Source organism: Myotis myotis, unplaced genomic scaffold (genome assembly GCF_014108235.1).
Source record: "Myotis myotis isolate mMyoMyo1 unplaced genomic scaffold, mMyoMyo1.p scaffold_m19_p_9, whole genome shotgun sequence".
Lineage (NCBI taxonomy): Eukaryota > Metazoa > Chordata > Mammalia > Chiroptera > Vespertilionidae > Myotis > Myotis myotis.
Window position 1 is genome coordinate 58,024,795 of NW_023416401.1, and position 23,731 is coordinate 58,048,525.

Consider the following 23,731-nt stretch of genomic DNA (forward strand, 5'->3'; position numbering starts at 1 on the left):
ACGTGGAAAGGGCTGGCAACTGAAGACACGGTTGCTTTTTCAATTGGAAGGGAGTCTCAAGCTTCCGACTGTTCTGAACTCCAGTTCCGGGCGAGTCTCTGGGGACCCAGACTCATAGGGAAGAAACTGGACTGTCTGGCAGTGGTCGGAACTCGAGGGTGGCTTTCTCTCAGAGTGCTTGCAGCAATTACTGTGGGACACTGAGACGTGGGGCCCCTTAGGGTAGGACTGAGGGGCACTCATAGATGCTTGCTCCACCCTGTTGATCCCCTGAGACCCCACCCCACCCAAGGTGTGCACAGAGGCTTTTGCATATGAAAGGCCTGGCCTTTTGCAATCTGAAAATTACCTAACAAACTGCAGCTGGGTCAGAGAGACCCAGAACTTCCAAAAGAAGGCCCAAGGCCCCACAGCAGCTTGCATTGCTTCACAGCTGGGCCTCATCTGGGCACCTCCAAACCCCAAACAAAGAAGAGGAATCTGCAGATCTCTCCATAGCTCCTGCTGGGTAGCCTCAGGCAGAGGCTAAATTAGCACCTCCTTAGATCCAAGAGCCAGTGTACCCAGAGGTCAGAGTGGGACCACCCAGATTACAACTCCTCAGATCCATAAGGGACACACTCAGGGGGCAGACTCAGTGAGCACCAAAGCCCCACTGAAGCAAGTGTTGCCCCAGAAGGGTGTCTCCAGCACAGAAGTTCTCTTAGGGCATAGCGAAGGTAAAATCAATTAGCATCTTTGTCTTTTTTGAGAAACATGCAAATTGACCGCACCTCCACTATGCCCCAAGCCACACCCACCAGCCAATCAGAGCGACTATATGCAAATTAACCCAACCAAGATGGTGACCGGCAGCCATGTAGCTGGAGCAAGCAGGAGGCTTGGTTGCCCCGGCGATGGAGGAAGCCAAGTTTCCCACCTGCTCTGGCCAGTTGTGGCCTCCACAAAAGGCAACAAAGTTTCAATTATAGAAGACAAATAAATCCCAGATACCTGCTTCCAGCCAGCCTCCACTGGGAGCTTGGGTGACTGGGGGCTGTGGCCAGCCTGAAAACAGCTATCAGCCCCTCACCCAGGATGGCCACACCCTCATGGGGTTAGGGTCCCCGCTGGGGGGCTTGGCCAGCCTGCAAACAGCCATCAGCCCCTCAACCAGGCTGGCCAGGTACCCCAACGGGGATCCCCACCCTGAAGGGGCTATGGCCAGTCTGAAAACCCTCAGCCCCTCACCCAGGCTGGCCAGGTAACCCAGCGGGACCCCCACCCTGATCTGGGACACCCTTCAGGGAAAACCAGCCGGCCCCCACCCATGCACCAGGCCTCTGTCCTATATAATAAAAGGGTAATATGCAAATTGACCCTAACAGCAGAACGACTGGGAATGACTGGTCACTATGAAACACACTGACCACCAAGGGGCAGATGCTCAATGCAGGAGCTGCCCCCTCTGGTGGTCAGTGTGCTCCCACAGGGGGAGCTCTGCTCAGCCACAAGCAAGGCTGATGGCTGCCAGTACAGCAGTGGTGGTGGGAGCCTCTCCTGCCTCAGCAGCATTAAGGATGTCCGACTGCAGCTTAGGCCTGCCTCCCGCTGGCAAGTGGACATCCCCCGAGGGCTCCTGGGCTGCCAGAGGAATGTCTGACTGCCAGCTTAGGCCCAATCCCCCGGGGAGCGGGCCAAAGCCAGCAAGTGGATATCCCCCGAGAGATCCCAGACTGCGAGAGGACACAGGTCGGGCTGAGAGACCCCCCCCCCCCCCGAGTACACAAATTTTTGTCCACCGGGCCTCTAGTGTGTGTGTGTGTGTGTGTGTGTGTGTGTGTGTATTCAGGAAATGAATGAATACATTTTTAAGTAATAAAACAAAATCAGTGCAAGGCAATAAGGAACACAGAGGTACTGGTAGAGCACTACATAAAACAGATTCATTGAAAACTGGGAACTAGCAGAATTACAACTGAACAGTAATCAGTGAAGGGAGAGAAAGGCAAAAGGATTATGAGGTATCTAGGCTTCTGAATTTACATTGGTTTACCAAGAATAAGAATTACTAATAACTAAGTTAATCTCATTACTAATTACTAAGTTAATTATAAACACAATCCAGCTAGATTAAGCACCCTAGAACAATTAGCTGCAGCTCATCAAAACATCAGAAAACTCCAAAATCAGACACATTTGTTAAAATAGGTTATCAAATAGAAATTAAGCCCTGCCTGGTGTGCTCAGTTGGTTGGAGCATCAATCCCATACACCAAAGGTGGCAGGTTTGATTCCCAGTCAGGTTCAATCCCAGGTTGGAGCATGTGTGAGAGGCAACCAATCAATCTCTCCCGCTCTCTCTCCTCCTCTCTCTGAAATAAATATTTCTTTAAGTTAATAAAGTCAGTAGAGGCTAGAGCAAGCTTCTTAGACTTTATATTAATTTTAAAAATGCAGCCCAGCCTGTGCGACTTTGTAGCTGAGTGTCAACCCATGAACCAAAAATCCCCAGTTTGATTCCCGATCAAGGCACATGCCTAGATTGCTGGCTCAATCCCCACTATGGGGTGTACAGGAGGCAGTTGATCCAGGTTTCTCTCTCATTGATGTTTCTATCTCTCTATCCCTATCCCTTCCTCTCTCTCTAAAAAAATCAATAAAAACATATAAAAAAATATTAAAACAGAAAATGGAACTGGAGGATTTTCATCCAAACCACCTCATTAGCTGAACCGGCTTCCTCTTCACCATGAGCACAGCTGGTCCCCTGGAATGATGTATTGTACTATGTGGTATATGAAATTACAGGATTACTAAATCTGTTGAAAATCTGAATTTCTTGTCCACTAGTAACATCTTAAAATTTTCTATTTAATATCTCACATTAAAAAATAATGCAGCCAAACCGGTTTGGCTCAGTGGATAGAGCGTCGGCCTGCGGACTGAAGGGTCCTGGGTTCGATTCCGGTCAGGGGCATGTACCTTGGTTGCAGGCACGTCCCCAGTGGGAGGTGTGCAGGAGGCAGCTGGTCGATGTTTCTCTCTCGTCGATGTTTTTAACTCTCTATCCCTCTCCCTTCCTCTCTGTAAAAAATCAATAAAATATATTTTAAAAGGTTTAAAAAAAATAATGCAAAAGAACAAGTGCTGGAGAGGATGTAGAGAAATTAGAAGCCTTGTGCATTGCTGATGGGAATATAAAATAGTGGAGCTGCTGTGGAGGACAATATGTAGTTCCTCAAAAAAAGTAAACATGATCCAGCAATTCCACTTTTGGGTATACATCCAAAAGAATTGACAGCAGGAACTTGAGAGAAATCTGTATACCAATGATCACAGCAGCATTATTCTTGACAGCCAAAAGGTGGAAAGAGCCCAAATGCCCATCAATAAATGAATGGATAAACAAAATGTTATGTTATATACAATGAAATATTAGTCAGCTTCTGGGTGGATTCAAGGATATCTGAAAATTACTTGAAACAGCATGCAAAAGTATGTAGGTGGATCACTCTTCTAGGAAGAAGTATAAGTTTTTCAAATTCTGGGGGTTACTGACCCATAAAGAGTTACTGAATCCATTCTAACATTCCACAATTCTAATAGATCTCTAAGATCTCTCCTTCCATCTCTAATATTCTATGATTCTGATAGACATGAAAGAAATGAACTGGGTATCTAACATTCTATGATTCCAAATATCACAAGAGTTCATTCCCTTTCCAAAGAAGACGGGATTCAATTTTTCAATGTAGAATTCTGGGCTCTTTATGATTTAACCTCCAACTGACCTTCCAACCTCAGCTCTCATCCCTTCCCCACACCCCAACCACTCCCTTGTCTAGACTACAGTTTCTACAAAGTTTTGCCCTCATTCACTCTGTGCCTTGGTATAAGCAGTACCTTCTACCTGGAATACCCAACTCTACCCTTTTAGCCTTTCATGACCCCTCATCCTTTGAGCATGGTTTGTTGTGCTCACTTAGCCCTGGATACTGATTGCCTATGACCACACAGGGAATAGGACTGTTGGTTCACTCAGGGCAGCAAACCCAATGGCCAAAGGACGAGGGAGAGAAAATAAAAGTTTGAAGCTAGTAAGTATAACAAACTCTGGGCCTGTTCTCCCTGAAAGGGAAATAGAGAAAAATACCAGCTCTGAGAAAAACAGTCTGAGAGCAATAGTAAATGCAAACCATATTCTATTTCAGAGAATAATAGGGAGTGGTGGGGACTGAGGCCAACTGGGACAGAGTATCTTGTCTAAAGGAAAAAGACTGGACTCGCTCCAGCTGATTGTTTACTGGCATGAATGTGGGTGGGTCCAGTGTAGGAGCTCATTCACTTTTTAAAGAAAACCTGGAAATCCAGATTGCGTGTGAAATCTCCCAATTTTTACATGGTGGTAACTAAAAATACATTAAAGGTCCATTGTGAAGACCTCCATAGTTTTCAGGCTCTGGAAACTGTTCCGTGAAGATCTACCTATCCAAGAGATGGGGGGAGAGGCAACTGGTATGTTGATGGTTATTAAACAGGCCCATTCATTCTGCACAGAGCTCAAAGAGACTGCAAAGGTCATTCATATAAAACCTATCATTTAGGACCCCTGTCTTTCTCTGGGCTTTAATTTCCCTATTCATAAAATGAGGATACAAAATAGTATATTTGTGAGTCAACTGTCAAACAGAATACATCACTTCCTGAAGGGCTGTCAGAGCTACATGCTTTCACCTGCATCACCTCACTGAATTCTCATAACTTCTATGAGGTAAATTCTATTATACCACATTTTACAGATAAGAAAACTGTAGCTCAGAGATAGCAAAAAATTTACGTAATGAAGACAACAGCAAACATTTTTAAAGTCCTTTCTTTCCCAGGGCTTTACTGGTTTAATCCTCTCAACAAGGCAAACAAACCCTGCAATGGGGATTCCACCAGGGCAGCCTATCCTACCACAGTGCTATTCAATAAAAATATAATATTAGCCATCTATGTAATTTAAAACTTTCTAGTAGCCACATTTAAAAAGTAAAATGAGCCCTACCTGGTTTAGTTTAGTGGATAGAGCATCAGCCTGCAGACTTAGGAGTCCCAGGGTTGATCCAAGATCTGGGCACATGCCCGGGTTGCAGGCTCAATCCTTAGTTAGGGGCATGCAGGAGGCTGCTGATCAATGATTCTCTCTCATCATTAATGTTTCTCTCTCCTCCTCTCCCTTCCTCTCTGAAATCAATAAAAATATACTTTTAAAAAAGTAAAATGACACAGTGAAATTAATTTTACTATCTTTTACTTGATCAAATATACGCAAAATATTATTATTCCAACATGTAATCAATATAAAAAATGATTGAGATATCTTGCATTTTTTTCATACTAAGTACCATATATATATACATATATACATATATATGTATATATATATACATACATATATGTATATATATATTTACTTATTTATTTATTTTTTTAAAATTATTTTATTGATTTTTTACAGAGAGGAAGGGAGAGAGATAGAGAGTTAGAAACATCGATGAGAGAGAAACACCGATCAGCTGCCTCCTGCACACTCCCCACTAGGGATGTGCCCGCAACCAAGGTACATGCCCCCGACCGGAATCGAACCTGGGACCCTTCAGTCCGCAGGCCAACGCTCTATCCACTGAGCCAAACCAGTTTCGGCTACTTATTTATTTTTTAACTAGAGGCCAAATGCACAAAATTCGTGCAAGGGACTCCGCCTCGCAGCCTTGGCTTTGTCCGAAAGGTCGTTCGGCCGTCTGGTCTAATTAGCATATTACACTTTTATTATTATAGATCTTTATTGTTGAAAGTATTACATATATCCCCTTTCCCCCCCATTGACCTCTCCCAGCTTGACCTGCCAGGCCTTCACCACCCTACTGTCTGTGTTCCTGGGTATACATATATGCATATAAGTCCATTGGTATCTTCCCACCCACTCACCCTCCCCTGCCTTCCCTCTGAGGTTTTACGGTCTAATCGATGCTTCTCTCTGGATCTATTTTTGTTCATCAGTTTATGTTGTTCATTAAATTCCACATATGAGTGAGATCATGTGATGCTTATCTTTCTCTGACTGGCTTATTTCATTTAGCATAACGCTCTCCAGGTCCATCCATGCTGTTGCAAATGGTAAGAGTTCTTTCCTTTTTACAGCTGCATAGTATTCTGTTGTATAGATGTGCCAAAGTTTTTAATCCACTCATCTGCTGATGGGCACTTAGGCTATTTCCAAATCTTAGCTATTGTAAATTGTGCTGATATGAACATAGGGGTGCATATATTCTTTCTGATTGGTGTTTCTCATTTCTTAGGATATATTCCTAGAAGTGGATCACTGGGTCAAATGGGAGTTCCATGTTTAGTTTTTTCAGGAAACTCCATACTGCTTTTTCACAGTGGCTGCACCATCCTTGCATTCCCACCAGAAGTGTGCTAGGGTTCCCTTTTCTCCACACCCTCACCAACACTTATCATTTGTTGATTTGTTGATGATAGCCATTCTGACAGGTGTGAGGTGGTATCTCATTGTTGTTTTGATTTGCATCTCTCAGATGATTAGTGACTTTGAGCATTTTTTCATATGACTCTTGGCCTTTTGTATGTCCACTTTCAAGACATGTCTATTTAAGTCCTTTGCCCATTTTTAAATTGGATTTTTTATCTTCCTTTTGTTAAGTTGTATGAGTTCCCTATAAAATTTGGAGATTAACTCCTTATTGGATGATACATCGGCAAATATGTTCTCCCATGCATTGCACTCTCTTGTTATTTTATTGATGGCTTCTTTTGCTGTGCAGAAGCTTTTTATTTTGATGTAGTCCCAGTTGTTTATTTTCTCCTTAGTTCCCATTGTCCTAGATGTATCGATAAACATATTGCTACAGAGATGTCTGAGATTTTGCTGCCTGTGGCTTCTTCTAGGACTTTTATGGTTTCATGTCTTATATTTAAGTCTTTTATCCATTTTGATTTTATCTTTGTGTCTGGTGTAAGTTGGTGGACTAGTTTCATTTTTTTGATGCATCTGTCCAATTTCCCCAACACCATTCATTGAAGAGACTGTCTTCACTCCATTGTATGCTCTTGCCTCCTTTGTCAAATATTAATTGAGCATAATAGTTTGGGTCCATTTCTGGGGTCTCTGTTCTGATCCATTGGTCTATATGCCTATTCTTGTACCAGTATCATGCTGTTTTGAGTACAGTGGCTTTGTAGTATAACTTGATATCTGGTATTGTGATTCCTCCAACTTTGTTCTTCTTTCTCAAGATTGTTGTGGCTATTCAGGGTCTTTTTTTTATTCCATATAAATTTTTGGATAGTTTGTTCTAAGTCTGTGAAATATACCATTGGTGTTTTAATGGGGTTGTCACTGAATCTATAGATTGCTTTGGGTAGTATGGACATTTTAATGATGTTGATTCTACCAACCCATAAACACGGTATTTTCTTTCACTTCTTTATATCTTCCTCTATCTCTTTTTCCAATGTCCTGTGGTTTTCCATGTACAGGGCTTTTACCTCCTTGGTTAGGTTTATTCCTAAGTATCTTAATTTTTTGTTTTTTTAGTTTCTCTTTCTGAGAATTCATTATCCTATATAATAAAACCCTAATATGCACACTGACCAAATGGCAAAAAAAACCTGGTGGAACAATGGGTCGCTATGACACCCACTGACCACCAGGGGCAGACGCTCAATGCAGGAGCTGCCCCCTGGTGGTCAATGTGCTCTCACAGGGGGAGTGCCACTCAGCCAGAAGCTGGGATCACTGCTGGACACCACAGTGGCGGTGGCAGGAGCCTCTCCCACCTCCACTGCAGGCAGGCAGTAAGGAATGAGGGATTCCAGACTGTGAGAGAGATGTCTGACTGCTGGCTTAGACCCAATCCCCTGGGGGATCAGGCCTAAGCTAACAGGCGGACAGCCCCTGAGGGGTCCTGGACTGCAAGATTGCACAGGCCAGGCTGAGGACCCCCCCCCCCCCACGCACACACAGTGCATGAATTTCATGCACCAGGCCTCTAGTTGGTATATAAAAATGCCATCGGCCTGGCCAGGGTGGCTCAATAATTGAACATGGACCTAAAAATCAGGGCATGGTTTGATTCCCAGTCAGGGCACATGCCCCAGTTGTGAACTCAATCCCCAGTGTGGGGTGTGCAGGAAGCAGCCAATCAGTGATTCTCTCTCATTATTGACGTTTCTATCTCTCTCTCCCTCTCTCTTCCTCTCTGAAATTAATAAAAATATATTCAAAAATAAATAAATTCAGGCCTTACCTTTAAAAAAAATGCCATCAATTTCTGGATGTTAATTTTGCATCCTACTATGTTGACAGATTCATTTAGTAAATCTAGTGGCTTTTTGATAGAGTCTTTAGGGTTTTCTATGTACAATATCGTGTTGTCTTCCAAAAATGACAGTTTTCTTCTTCCTTTCCAATTTGGATGCCTTTTATTTCTTCTTCTTGTCTGATAGCTATAGCTGGCACTTACAGTACTGTGTTGAACAGGAGTGGTGAAAGTGGGCATCCCTGTATTGTTACTGTTCTTAGGGGAAATGGTATTAGTTTTTGCCCTTTGAGTATGATGTTGGCTGTAGGTTTGTCATATAATGCTTTTATTATGTTGAGGTATGACCCCTCTATTCCCACTTTGCTGAGTGTTTTTATCAAAAAAAGGATGTTGGGTTTTATCAAATGCTTTTTCTGCATCAATTGATATGATCATGTGACTTTTTTGTCTTGCAGCCTGTTAATGTGCTGTATCACATTTTTTGATTTGCAGATATTGTACCAACCTTGCATCCCAGAATAAATCCCATTTGGTCATGGTGTATGATCTTTTTATTGTAGTGCTGAATCTGGTTTGCTAAAACTTTGTTGAGGATTTCAGCATCTATGTTCATCAGAGATATTGCCCTGTAATTCTCTTTCTTTGTAGGCTCTTTACCTAGTTTTGAGATTAGGGTAATGCTGGCCTCATAGAAAGAGCTTGAAAGTGTTCCTTCCTCTTGAATTTTTTTGGAATAGTTTGAGGAGGATGGGTGTTAGTTCTTTGAATGTTTGGTAAAACTCCCCTATGAAGCCATCTGGATCAGGGCTTTTGCTTTTTTTTTTTTTTTTTTTTTTTTTTTTTTTTTTTTGTTACTGCTTCAATTTCATCAGTAGTTATCAGCCTATTTAGGTTTTCTGAGTCTTCTTTATTGAGTTTTGGAAAATTGTATTTTTCTCGGAATATATCCATTTCATCCAGGTTGTTCAGTTTGTTGGAATAGAGTTGTTCATAGTTGTTGTTTTTTGTGGTTTTTTTAATGATCCTTTGTATTTCTGTGGGGTCAGTTGTTATTTCACCTCTTTTGTTTCTGATTTGTTTATTTGGGTCCTCTCTGTTTCTTGGTAATCTGGCTAGAGGTTCATCAATTTTGTTTATCCTGTCAAAGAACCAGCTCTTGGTTTTACCGATCTTTTATATAGTTTTTTAGGTCTCTATGTCATTTATTTCCACTCTGATCTTTATCCTTCCTTCTACTTACTCTGGGCTTTTCTTGTTGCTTTTTCTAATTCTTTAAGTTGTAGGGTTAGATAACTTATTACCAGTTTTTCTTGTTGTTGTTGTTTCTGTGTGTGTTTTTTTAAGGTAGGCCTGTAGTTCTATGAACTTCCCTCTCAAGATTGCTTTCACTGTCTCATAGATTTTGGATTGTTGTGTTTTCATTGTCATTTGTTTCCAGGATGGTTTTTATTTCTTCTTTGATCTCTTTGGTAACCCATTCGTTGTTTAATAGCATGCTATTTAGCCTCCATGTGTTTGATTGCTTTCGAGCATTTTTATTGTAGCTGATTTCTAATTTCATACCACTGAGATCTGAGAAGAATGCTTGATATGTTTTCATCTCTTGTGTATTTTATTTATTTAAATATATTTTTATTGATTTCAGAGAAGAAGGTAGGAGAGAGAGAAACATCAATGATGAGAGAGAACCATTGATCAGCTGCCTCCTGCACGCCCCCTACTGGGGATAAAGCCTGCAACCTGGGCATGTGCCCTTGACCAGAAGGAACCAGAAACCTTTGGGTCTGAAGGCCAACCCTCTATCCAGTGAACCAAACAAGCAGGGCCCTTGTGTATTTTAGATTACAGTACATCTCAATTCCAACTAGCCACCTTTCAAGGGCTCAGTAAGCACATGTGGCTAGTGACCACCATATGGAGCAATGCATTAGTGTATTTACTAATCCTAAAGTTAAAAGCCCAACTCAGAATCACCTGTCCCTTGGTTTCAGAGGACACGCAAGAAATAATAATGGCAGAGTTCTTGAGTATTTACTTTGTGACATAGGAAGGCAGGATGCCCTCCACTTTTGACAGAGCAAGAGAACTTTCCCTCAGTGCCCCACCGCGCCCCCTCCCCCCCCCCCATCCCGGCGTCCTAATCAGGGTCTAGCAGTGGTTCTCAACCTTCTGGCCCTTTAAATACAGTTCCTCATGTTATGACCCAACCATAAAATTATTTTCGTTGCTACTTCATAACTGTAATGTTGCTACTATTATGAATCGTAATGTAAATATCTGATATGCAGGATGGTCTTAGGCGACCCCTGTGAAAGGGTCGTTAGACCGCCAAAGGGGTCGCGACCCACAGGTTGAGAACCGCTGTCAGAGTAGACGCGCACAGGAGCTGGCGCCGGTCACCTGCAAAGTGAAGAGATTACAGCGGAAGAGAACCCCACTGCTCCTCCTGCTCCTCCTCCTCCTCCTCTTCCTCCTCCTCCTCCTCCGGCTTCTCCCCGGCCACCGACTCTGACTCCTCGAACTGGTGCTTAGAGGCTCCACCATTCCAAGGAAGGGCCACCGCAGCTTAAATTCGCCCGCGACAGGTCTCCTGACGCGACTCGCGAACGCGAGGGGGCGCCGCTTTCCGTCGCCAGGACTCGGCTTCCGGGCGCTCGCGCGCCGAGCTCATCATAGAGACGCCAGAGGAGACTTCCGCTTCCGTCCGCCTAGGGGCGTCGCCGCGGTCGGTGAGTTGGCGCGCTCTCACTTCCCCCGGAGCCCGCCTCCCTGCGGTTGCGCAGACTCTCTCCTTTAGCGGAAAACGTATTCCTCTCGCCCACCTGGCGCAAACGCAGTGCTGGACCCGCAGCCGTAAGACAAAGAGACACGTCCCGATCCGGAGTCATGGAGGCGACCCATCAGGGCTTGGCGGCCACTGGGAGCTCCGCGCCGCCGCGGGAGAAAGAGGAAGGAGCCGGCCCGAGCCCAGGCCCGGAGCGTAACTCTGCGGGCTCCTCGTCGATTCCTGAGGTTCCACCGCCTGAACCCTCCAACGCCAACGCTGTTCCCGAAGCGATCCCTCCGCCCGTGGCTGCCTCCGCGGGGCCCGCACCCCTGGGGCCCGCGCCGCTTGCTGAAGTCGTCCCGCACTCCTCACCAGGCCCTGGCGGCTCCCGGCCGGGTCCGGAGACGTTCCGCCAGCGTTTCCGACAGTTTCGCTACCGAGACGCAGCGGGCCCGCGAGAGGCGTTTCGGCAGCTGCGGGAGCTCTCTCGCCAGTGGCTGCGACCCGACATCCGCACGAAGGAGCAGATCGTGGAGATGCTGGTGCAAGAGCAGCTGCTCGCCATCATGCCCGAGGCGGCGCGGGCCAGGCGGCTTCACCGCCGCACCGATGTTCGCATCACCGGCTGAGCGGCGGGCGGCCTGGTCCCGGCGCTCTCAGGACTGGAGCCTCGCTCCCCACTCCACGTTAATGAAAACGAGCTTTGGCAGCTCTTGTGGTCTGATGTAGCCCTTTTCGTTCTTTACTGCGTTTATTTTCCCGAGCGTATTTCCAACCTTCTTTCTGGTTAGTGGGAGCCCATGAGAATAAAGCCTTTGTTTCCTACTCACTTGGCCTACGTTGGGTTTTGTTGGATCCTTACGTGTTGGCTAGGCCGAGGCATTCGCCACATCTGGGATATTTTTCTCTTGCACGCTTCCCAGGACCCTACTTGGGTGTCCTTTGTTTTGCTGGAGTCTGTAATTAGGGTTCCATATTCGCCCCTCTCACTAGCTAGAATGTAAGCTTGTTTTCCTACGTGAGAAAATAGTGACACATCTTGCCATATAGGTTGGTACTTTTGTGACATCAGGCAGGCAAATAACTGGCTCTGTTAAATGATTGTTTACCTGACTACCTCTAAACCAGCACTGCCACTAGTAGCCTGCCTGGGCACAGATTCCCAAAAGGCCCAAACCATTGGGCTGTTTTAATAGGTTTCAGAGCAGTTCCTTAGAGATAGACTAGTTCTTGCTAGCTCTGGTTTATGCCTCCAGGTTCACCGTCTTTGCCAAATTTTAGGCTTCTAGAAGGATTTAAGCAGAACTGGTGTGAACTAATTAATTATATTGCTAGAGCTAGGCATTTTTTTTAAATGTATTGACTTTGTTATTACACTTATTTATGGATTCATTGGTTGATTTTTCTATGTGCCCGGACCAGGGAATCGAACATGCAACCTTGGCTTATCAGGCAGATGGCTCTAACCAACTGAGCTGCCCTGCCAGGAGAGCTACCCATTTAAATTTCTCTCCAACCACTTCCATTTATTTTTTAAATAAGCATAATTGTTTAGAAAGATAGGAAGGAGCCCTGACCAGTGTGTCCAAGTAGAGCATTTTGCTTGCAGAAGGCAATGTGTCTCACATCAGTGTTTCTCCCTTCCCCTTTCACTCTGAAAAGCAATGGGAAAAATATCCTCAGGTGAGGATTAAGAAAAAAAGAAAGGGAAGAAGGAATATGGAAATAGGGAAGCTACTATGAAATCTAAAACCTACTCTGTTCCTTAAGTCTTCAGCCCAACCAGGAAGGAGCTAATTGGGGTCCACAGGCAGTTTGGATTTGTCTCAAAAGTACCCTAAATGCATTGGGGTGCCATATCATCAGGAAGACCAAACCTGTCTTCCCTGCACTGCTTTCAATAATCAAACTCTAATAAGCCTGCAGTTCACAACACATGAGCTAGAATGGGCTAGAGCAGTGGTTCTCAACCTTGGCTGCACATTAGAATCACCTGGGAATCTTTTTAAAATCCTGATTTCTGGGCCTCATCCCCTGGAAATTCTGTTTCTTTGTTACTAATGTTGTGGCCCCACCCCATAACAAAGGATTTTCGGAGGATGAGGCCCAGAAATCAGGATTTTAAAAAGATTCCCAAGTGATTCTAATGTGCAGCCAAGGTTGAGAACCACTGGGCTAGAGGCTGGTGTGGGACATTTTACTTTTGAATATTACACACTTAAAATTAATTCAAAAGTATTTTGCATACTTTCTTGGGATTTACGGTTTGAGCTTATATCCATCTGCCTCCTTGCAGAAAAATCTGTTTAGAATGTAAAAACAGACTTCCTTTAAAAGATTATAGAAAGTTAATGCATATTAGAATAATTTTATAACTCAATAACTTGACAAACATAGCAACAAAAACCTGTTTTATTTTTTCCAAATACAGATACAGAAGTTTGCATGTTTTGCAAATATTGCTTCAAAGCAACATTTCTATATACAGCGCCTTCTGTTCTAATAGCGCGTAAACATAATGTATCCACAGTGCAACGTTGGCTCATCAAGGGTCCACCTTGCATATACTCTATCACTTGAAACAAAATGATTACTCAAACCAGAACTGTTTGTCAAGGCAATTTTTTAAAAGGTGGGTAGTTTTACTCAAAACTTAGGTAGTGTACATATTTCTAAATGGTAACAGTAATATTTGCAAATAACTGTTTCCAGTGCTCCAACTTGGGGTTTATTCAGATTGACCCAGTAATGAGGATGGAGCCCCTTAACATGGCTTTAAATTAGGGAAGCACACTGAGGTTCCCAGAACTTGGAGTCATCCCTGCTTCCCTACAGACAAAAGTCACAATGAATGAAATGGGACTTTTTTCTTTGCAGAACTTAAACGATAAGCCCAACTAACGGACAAAATTAGGGTAGTTTAATTCCATCTTTGAAAAAGACATGAAATTGTCTTAAAGTTACAGCTCCCTCAAATGTGACACTCATTTATTTTAAGGGGGAAAATATCAGTAATCTAATAATACAAGTCGTCATACCTCACAGTTGTGGCTACAGAAAACCATCGTGTTTCTTCCCTTTTCAGACAAGCATCACACAGTTCTTATGAGGCTGTCTGATAAATTATGCAAAACATAGATGCCATGCACACTCCTAGAGGGTTTCTTCCGATACCAGAAACGCCAACCTTAGCAACGGGAAACAGCCTCTTTGTAGAGGAATTGTGTCAGCTTTATTACAGATGTCATAGTTACATGTATTCCCTCTGATGGAAAAGCTACAGCAGGTCAACTTCTCCTAAATTCATTTTATATCACATGGTGAACAAATTGCTGGACAGCATTCCCTGAAATAGATCTTGGTACAGAGGCCTTCATGACCACAGTGACCTGTGCCTAAAGCCTAACCATCCACAAATCGCTGGAGATACTGTCATTGCTATTGAGATATTGGCTACTTCACGTTTACATAGTAAATATTTGCAGCATATAACATTACAGATTCATAAACCCATAATTAACTTGTGAGTGTTAATGGACAACTGTGCTTTGCTTTTTTTTTTTTTTTTTTTTTTTAGTGATTAAGAAAACTAAACAGTGAAACAGGTCACTCCTCAAAACATGGAACATTTTCTTTAACTTTGTCTAGTAAGGAAAAAACAATATAGCAATTACATGTAGAACCGTAACCTGTGAGAGTAACAAATATTGTCTCAAAAGGTACAAATTGTATCTGGACCATAAGCAGCATAATTACCTTAATTTCACAAAATAATACAAACCGGAAATTTAAAGTGTTAAAGTATATTAAAACAATTTTGAAAATGCCACTATTAAACATATACCCTTCAGGGAAGGAGGAAAGTGGCACATGTAGAATCTAAAGTTTGTTTACAGCAATATAAAATAAGGTAATTCCCCAAACCACATTCTTTGTAACAAATCTTTACAGTGAAAGAGTTCAAAATTTGGGGAAACACTTTTTGGACATTAAATAGAACTGGGAAGCTGTCAATATTAAGAAGTGGGTAGAAAATGCTGTCCTTTGGGTCCCAGACCCTGCCTGTTTCAGTTTGGAATTCCTCCTAGCTTCTTCGAACAGTGAGATTCTAGTTCCTCCACAGGCTGTATGGGCTCTGCTATAAAAGACATAACCCAGCCAACTCTGGGGTAAAAGCATACAAAACTTGTCCCCGGTACCATGAAGTCATGCACAAGATGTGATGAAAAAAGTGAAGAGTCCGACAGAGAAGGCAGGACAGCCAAGGCCTCTGCTCCTTCCCAGTCTCCACAGAATGGTGAAGTCACGACATTCCCATGAAGCTAGAAAAATGAAAATGATACCTGCTGCCTATATCCATGCCAGGCAGAAACCACAAGGCTTGGCATGTGCCCCAACCTGACAGAAAAGTCAATTAAATAAGCTGCAAGTTGAATCTACAACAGTTTCCGACGAAACTTTTTTGGCTCTCATTCCATTTATCATCAGTGGCACGATTTCAAGTGAAGTTTGTGCAAAAAGACTCACTTTCCATTCAACGATGTGCACAGAAGGGAATCCCAAGAGTCTGTTTGCTACCTTCGTGGTAGGCTCTGAGATCAGAGTGCCCTGCCCTCCAGCAGCCCAAATGGCCTCTTTGTCCAATGTCCATCACACCCCGTCTGCCCAGATCCCTGAAGTCAGTCGGTGTCACATGCATTCGGCATGCTAGGTTTATTTATTTAAAAAATGCAAAGTTCCTCCTGCAGGCACCCCTGTATTGTGTCCCCATTAGTTCTGGGTGCCCAGTTTCATGTTGAACAGCAGAGCGAGATCTGCTGCACCTTGCCCAAGTCCGTCAGCAGCTGCTTAATGCAATGCTTGAGCTGTGGAAGCCTGGCCAGGGGCTGCGGGGGCTCCAGTTCCCCAGTATAGTCCAGCCAGCTCTCCAACACTGCAGGCAGAAGAGAGAGAGAAAATCCAATGAGTTCCCAACACTTGATGTGCAAGACTGTCAAGAATTTCAGCACCAATTTCAACACCATATCCCATTTGACCACTCATGGGGGGCAGGAAGGGGAGGCCAGTTCAGGCATCAACATTAATTCATCAACCTCCCTACAAACTACTACCCCAGGACAAAACTCAAATGCTTTAGAGCAGTGCAGTCCAATAGAACTCTCTGCAACATGGAAATGGTCTATGTTGTTTGATACAGTAGCCATCAGCCATATGTACCTACTGAGCATTTAAAACATGGCTGGTGCAAATGAGAAACTGAATTTAAATTGTATTTCATTTTACCCTGGATTGGTAGCTCAGTTAGTAGAGTATCGTCTTGATATGCCAAGGTTGCCAATTCGATCCCAGGTCAGGGCACAAACAAGAATCAACCAATGAATGCATAAATAAGTGGAATAACAAATTGATCTCTTCTCTCTCCCTCCCACTTCCTCTCTTTCAAATCAATAAATTTTTTAAAAAATATTTTTTATTGCTTTCAGAGAGGGAGGGAGGGAGGGAGAGAGGGGGGGAGAGAGAGAGAGAGAGAGAGAAACATCAATGATGAGAGAGAATCATTGATCGGCTGCCTCCTGCACGCCCCTTACTAGAGATCGAGCCCCCAACCCGGGCATACGCCCTGACTGGGAATCGAGCCATGACCTCCTGGTTCATAGGTCGATACTCAACCACTAAGCCATGCCAGCCGGGCAATAAATAAAATTTGTTAAAAAATAAATTATAGCCCTGGCCAATGTTGATTAGTGGTTAGAGCGCTGGCCCATGCACCAAAGGGTTAAGGGTTCAATTCCCAATCAAGGGCACATAACTGGGCTGCAGGTTGAATCCCCAGCCTAGTCAGGGTTCGGCGGGAGGCAACCAACTGATGTGTCTCTCTCACATCAATGTTTCTCTCCCCCATCCCCATCCCCATCCCCACCCCCATTCCTCCCTCTCTTTAAAAAAATCAATGGAAAAAATATCCTCGGGTGAGGATTTAACAAAAAAAATAAAAATTGTATTTAATTTTAATTAAACAGCCACACATAGCAAGTGACTATATTAGTGCAGCTCTAGAGTTGATAAGGCTTTCTCAAGCAGCTTCGAAGACTCACACACAAGCATCTCCCCTCCTCAAACCCAGCCCTCCACCTCCCTCCTCACCTTGCTAAATCTTTTGTTTCCTGCAAGTTACTTCTCAGGGAAACATCTCCCAATTCTACACCGTGAGTCTGGTCCCACTGTTATGAGTGCTACACTAGCTCATGTTCTTCTCCTTTGGAGCATCTACCGGTTTGTAATCACTTATAATGGGTGATTTAATTAATATCTGCCTCCACCACAAGATCAAGCTCCATGAAGGCAGAGGCCAAGTCTGCCTTGCTCACCATGATATATCCCTAACACTCAATTGTGCGTGGAACATAGAAGGCACTCAACAAAGGCAGTGAAAAAATATAGGAATGGTCTGGCAAAATGCTCCACTGACTGCTCAAGCTCTGCAGAGCTCACCATCCTCCCTCTATCAGATTTTCTTTTTGGTTCCTGGGCATTCCAAGGAGAGGAACATTCCCTCCTCCTGACTCCAACAAGTACAAGACTTGAAAAAAAATAAATAAGTAAGACTGCTTTCTCAGAACTGAACTTGAAAACAAGAGTAAAGAATCAAAGTCACATGAGAGTGGCTACCGACCTCTTGAGCAAGAAGAACTCCCTAGCGACCAGTTTCAATACACTGGTAAATCTTAAAGAAGTAGGTAGGTTCTGACTTCGCCCCTAAGGGCAGATTCCTTTGGCAACAACAGAATGTTGTTCACCCGGTTTCTCTCAGGGACCCAGAGCCACTCCTACTGCCAATTCTCTGAAAATCAACAAATTTCAGTCTGACATTCAATCCTCTTTCAGCAATCTAATAGCATTTTCACAAATAGTGGTATCAGTTACAACTCTAAGGAGCCCAAGCAAACTTTTTAGGCGTAAAAGAGACATAAAAACTTCTTCCAGAAATGCCCTCACAATGGACCCTGAATTAGCCTCCTAATCCCAGTTCCTCCGGTTTGCCTCAGGGACAAGACATAAGCATGTAGATCTCTCTTTCTCTCACTATCGTCCAATGTGGCAATCCATTTTCCAGTAGAACCAGTCCTCTTATCATCCACTCTGAGTCACCTCTTCAGCAGAAGACATCCCTCTCCTCAAGGCTCCACTTCAGTTCCAGGAGTTCCAGAAAGCCTGGCTGTAATTGCTGCCCCTCAAGCAGTTGTCCCCCAGCATGGCGTCAGCCTTACACGTCCTGGACACACCTTATGACCCTAGCTTGTGTAGCATATGGCATTTCCCTGAGTTCCTTCATAGTATGTTTTATATCCCCAATTAAAGTAATAGCTTGACTGTACTCAGCATCCTCAAACAGAACATTTATTTCTTAATCAGGCTCTATTTTAAGGATGAAAACAAATAATTAGGAAATAAAGTGAATAATCAAGAAGGAATTTTATCTTCAAAAACCAACCTGGCAACTTCCTGGGGATCAAAAGGGACTGAACTTGATCATGTTCATCATCACAAGTTCTGTCCTCCACATCCATCTGTTACCACTAATATCTGGGAGAAATACCCAAGGACTACACAAATGATTCTGTAAAGTTCTATTAGATCTCTACTGATATGGAGAAGAGGCTTCATTTCAGATTTTATCAAGGGGAGAAATAAAAGTGCTGTGTGTGTTTTAGACTAATCCTCAGATATCCTTAAAACCCAATTAAGAACTCGGTCAGTAAAGATTTGCTCAACTCACACACAGTCTGCAGGCAGAGCCTACTTGCTCTTCCACAGAAAAGACTGGGCAAGTGAGGCAGAACCCCTAGCATCACACAGTCCTTACAAGTAACCGATAAATACTAAAAGTAAGGCTGGTCCATCCTGAGAAGAGAATGGAGGTGGGTGAAACTGTAAAAAAGAGGAGGCAAGAATACACTGTCCCTGGAGAGCCAGGTAGGGGAGTTCAGAAAGCAGCTCATCCTGGCAAGCTCACAGTGCCTGCCAATGGGCAGAGAAGTAGGGAGGAGACCTACCATCCAGCTCCTTCTCAATGGAGTCCATCCTGTGCGTGACTTCGTCCTGAAGAGATTCCACATGGGTCAGCAGGTTAAACTGCCACTGGTGCTGGGAGCTCAGGAGCCCCTCTCCATCTCTGTCCAGCAGCTTTTGAGCAGGGGCTTCCTCTGGTAGGACCTTTTTGGAGACATATTCCCTCACCTGGAGATGCAATTGACATTTAAGTATTGAATGGAGACAGCTCCAGCCAGCGTTTGACACCATCTGAAAAACCAGTTGCAGTTTAAATATTACAAATGTCTATCTCTCTCCTCCCTCTCTTGGGCACTGGCCAAAAACGTGCCTGCTGTACCAACTGCAACCACCTCAGGGCAGCACACACCTCTGGCTCCGAGGACTCCACGGCTGCTTCTCAGTGGCTTGTCCAATGCCCGAGGCCTGACGTGGGCCTCAAAGAATGGCTTCCAGAGCCCTGAGATCAGAGTATAGCAGGGCAAGTATAAACAAGATATGTGGGAATCAAACAAGAGTTTTAAGTCCTAGCTCTATGTCTTGCTGAATACATGAACCTGGATAAGTTATTTCACCTCTCCGAGCTTCTGGTTCCCTTTTGGAAAAGGTGGTAGTAGTAAAATCTACTTTAAATGTTCCTGAGGATGAAACAGATAAAACACAGTGCTGACCTAAAGTCAGGCTGCCATCAATGAAAGAGATTTTTTAACCCTGCCTGCCCTGTTTAAACCCAGTATTTTCTGGTTTTTTATTATGTTCCAGACACCTCTATGAAATCTGCCTAGTCTTCAGGAGTGTAAACCTTTTCTGGAGTTTGTGATCTCAAACTTTTACTCATTTATTTGAAATGAAATAGATTTTAGCTAAGATTTATTTAGAGCTTACTATGTGCAAAGTCATGAAGCCAGGGGAGGTGAAGTGACCTTAGAGCCACAGAGTAAGTGGATCCTAGTCCAGACTTGAAACTGGGTCTCCCTCAAAAAAAAAACTGTATCCTTACCAGCCTTGCTCAGCACTGTTTTGACACTGGCAAGGGCACAGACTAAATGAGATATTAGGCTCACCTTTGTTTGACTTATAATTTAGGATGTTCAGCAATAAACAGCAACATATTTAACACTGGTGATACCGACCAGCAATTCTGTGAAAGTAAGGATGACAGGGTGTAGAAGCTCTCAAATCACACACAGCCTCGCCCGGCTGGTGTGGCTCAGTGGCTGAGTGCTGACCCATGAAACAAGAGATCACGGTTCACCTCCAGGTCAGGGCATATGCCCAGTTTTCGGGCTCAACCCCCAGTAAGGGAGAAGCCAATCAATGATTCTCATCATTGATGTTTCTATCTCTCTCTCTAAAGTCAATAAAAACATTTTTTTTTAAATCACACACAACTTCACTGACAACTGAGGACAGGATAGAACAAGACCAGTGAACAGTTAAAGATGACAACTTTAGCAAGAAGATGACATGGGTTTCAGAAAAGAATGATTTGAAAAACAAAAAAATAGAGTGGCTTGGGAAAACTGATGAAACTTGCAAATATTTTGACAAACAGACTGATCTTTTGTCAGGGCTATGTTCTTAAGCAAAGTTAAATATTCAAGTAAAGTTACCACAGAACTGTATTGGAAAAACTTATGCCTAACACAACGCTTGACTCATCTTGGCTCATGCCAAGATACAAATATAACATAAATAGCATTTTAAAAAACCAGCAACAACAAAACTCATTTTCCTAACTTAGTTCCATTTATCGAGTCCTAATCAACCCTTTTCTCCTTGCTACTTCCTACCTCTCCACCCCCAACTCCCACAGACTATGCCATTTTGTGGGCATTCCCCATAACCAATGATCTTTGATTTAAGTGAGCTCTCCTGACTTTACACCCATTTTAAAAGGGGGGAAAAACAAAACATCTGTGATAAGCAATTTTAAATATGATTTTACAATAAATATCTATATATCCTATATAATAAAGAGCTAGTATACTAATTAGACCAGATGGTGGAACAACCTTCCGGAACGGCCTTCCGGAACAACCAGTGGGCGGGGCTGCGGGACTGTGGGGCCACGAGGCAGCTGGGGCTGCGAGGGCTGAGCCCCTTGCATGAATTTCATGCACCGGGCCTCTAGTTTATATATATAAAAGCCTGAGCAACTGAACGACTGGTCGACTGGTCACTATGATGCGCACTGACCACCAAGGAGCAGATGCTCAACACAGGAGCTGCCCTTGGAGGTCAGTGCGCTCCCACAGAGGGAGTGCCACTCAGCTGACCGACGGGCGTCAGACGCAAGGCTCACGGCTGGCAAGCGCCCTGACTGGCGCCCTAAGGCAGGCACAGCAGGGCCAGGATAAGCAGGAGTTGCAGGATAAGCAGGAGCAGCAGGTGGCATTGGATTGCCAGTTTCAGCCTGATCCCCACAGGCCACACCAAGGGACCCCACCAGTGCATGAATTCATGCACCGAGCCTCTAGTAATCTTATAATAAACATCTTCCCTAGAAGGAGAATTTACAAGCACTCAAACACTGAATTAAGAACAAGTATAAGCAAGTCATATACCTTTGGAGAGCTGGGTTTGGGGTCACTGTCTCCCCTGCTCCTGTCTTGGTCTAGAGGCCAGCCCAGGCGCGGGGAGAGGGAATCATCACCATTCTCATGGAGGGTGTTGACTGCATCAAGGGCAGAGCCCCGCGTCTCCACCACCAGCTTCTGCTCCACAGCAGGGTAATAGGCACGGGGCTTCTGGTAGCAGTGCTCACTGGTAATATATGACTCCTCCACAGACCGAGGCAGGGGCAGGGGTTTCTCCACTGCCCCATTCAAAGTTCTATAGCTTGGGGCTTCCTCCTTGCTCTTGGCTTCAGCGACTTGGATGTGTCTGGAATGAGCTCTCCCATCCCCTGAATGCTGTTTCCAAGGCTGACACCACAGCTGCAGATCAGGATGCTCCCTGCTTCTGTGGGGAAGGCAAACATGGAAAGAGGTTTAGAGTAAGTGGAACCACTGCAGGGGCTTCTCAGTTCCCAAACACTCTCCCAGCACAGAAAAGAGCTCCCACCTGGGCTGTCTGATCACAAACCACCTTTTGCTAAGCAAGAGGGAATGGAAATCCATGGTCTCTGAGGAAACCACCTCCAGGCAAGCTCCCACTGTGTACACTTGCAGTGAATGGGAGGACAGACAGATGCTACTCACATTTGGTTCACAGAGGTGTAGAAACGTGTGGGGACCTTCTGAATGTCACAGTGATGAGGGGTACTACTGGCATTTAATTCATAGACTCCAAGGATGCTAAACATCCTGTAATGCTTGGGACAATCCCACACAAAGAGTTATCCAATGGTACAATTGTCAACGGTACCTTCGCAGCCCCAGCTGAGAAACACTGATCACCAGGAAAGCACAAGCTTAACTCACCAGCAACTCCCACAGATGAGTACCACCGCCCCCCCTCCCCACTCCCAATTCACACACTTTACTGAAGCCTTCCTGCAAAAATGGAATAGGTCATAAATATGAAGGCATTGAGTGATCTTACAAAACCTACAATTCTGGTCCCAAGGGTTTGCAACTATCCTTTCTCAGCTCTCCCACTCCAGCAATCCCCAATACCAATACCACTCTTGTTCACTGGGGAAGGAGAGGGAACAACCAACATCAAGGCAGCATGGGTCCCTGGGCTACCTTCAACAAGGTATCACAGCCTATACCAGGAACCCCGGACCTGATACACCCCTAAAATTTTAATTGCATTAGGAAATGGGAGTCATTGTTAACTTTCAGGTCCACCATAGTCTGAAATATGTTAACATGGAACACAGAAGCCACAGTATTGACCCCCTATGCATGAAAATCACAAAAGTCTTGTTTCTTCCCTCTTATAATTTTCACCCTCCCAGCTAAGATTTGAAGCCCCAACTACTACTCCACACAAGGATGACACTGGGCTTTCATTATAAGCCCTGACAATCATGAAAAAGGTATGTACACCATGCATGCTGCTTTTTAAATGACAACAGATGCTCCGAAGTTATCCGTTTTATAGTTTGCCTTTGAAAATAAACTGGCCAGTCCCCTTAAGGAACAATATTTCTGAGAATAAAGATCCAGAACCTATGATAAGAAAGACCATCCATGTTACACAGACATACTGGGATCACTTCCCCCTCTCTCACGATCTTTTCTCCACATATAATGACTAAAAAGGTCTCCCTATACCTTTTTTCTGAATTGCTAGAAGAAGTCGGATTTAATTCCAGTACAAAGCCACTGCTATAAAGATGAAAGATCTAAGTGGGATTCGGAAGGGACAAGGTTCCTGAATATGGAACAGGGACAGGAGCACAGGCATCTCAGTGAGAAGAAAAAGAACACCCTCTGACTGATTCTGCAAATAAAAAGAAACATAGCAAAATTCACAATCAGGAGCATCACCTGAGGATTTTTAGGCTCTGACATGGACCACCTTCCACTCACCTCAGTCAATTTCTGGCATCTCATTAAGAAGAAATTAATTTGGTTTAAGTGTGGTAAAGTTTTCCAATTTCATAAAATGTGAAAGAATAGCTAGTCTCTGACATCCTAGTCAGGGCTGT

The 23,731-nt window shown here is 44.1% G+C and overlaps 2 protein-coding genes across 8 annotated transcripts in view; one reads left to right on the forward strand and one right to left on the reverse strand.

Moving 5' to 3' along the window:
* Nucleotides 1-11,014: 11,014 nt before the first annotated feature.
* SCAND1 (SCAN domain containing 1) lies at nucleotides 11,015-11,908 on the forward strand. Its single transcript, XM_036323151.1, has one exon. The coding sequence runs from the start codon at nucleotides 11,199-11,201 to the stop codon at nucleotides 11,706-11,708; it is 510 nt and encodes a 169-aa protein (XP_036179044.1). The 5' UTR covers nucleotides 11,015-11,198; the 3' UTR covers nucleotides 11,709-11,908.
* A 2,723-nt stretch (nucleotides 11,909-14,631) lies between these two features.
* Nucleotides 14,632-23,731, reverse strand: part of PHF20 (PHD finger protein 20) — a 139,415-nt gene continuing 130,315 nt past the window's right edge. For 6 of the 7 annotated variants that reach the window (XM_036321694.1, XM_036321692.1, XM_036321693.1 and 3 more), the window contains 3 exons: nucleotides 21,696-22,092; nucleotides 19,134-19,380; nucleotides 14,632-16,012 (listed from right to left, as the gene is read on the reverse strand). In XM_036321694.1, the coding sequence (XP_036177587.1) occupies nucleotides 15,870-16,012; nucleotides 19,134-19,380; nucleotides 21,696-22,092 (787 nt within the window). In that variant the 3' untranslated portion in view covers nucleotides 14,632-15,869. The remainder of the gene's footprint in view (nucleotides 16,013-19,133; nucleotides 19,381-21,695; nucleotides 22,093-23,731) is intronic. The other variant, XM_036321691.1, reaches the window with a different exon arrangement.

Excerpts from the sequence above, each read along its gene's own strand:
- SCAND1 (XM_036323151.1), top strand. The coding sequence starts at position 11,199 with ATGGAGGCGACCCATCAGGGCTTGGCGGCCACTGGGAGCTCCGCGCCG.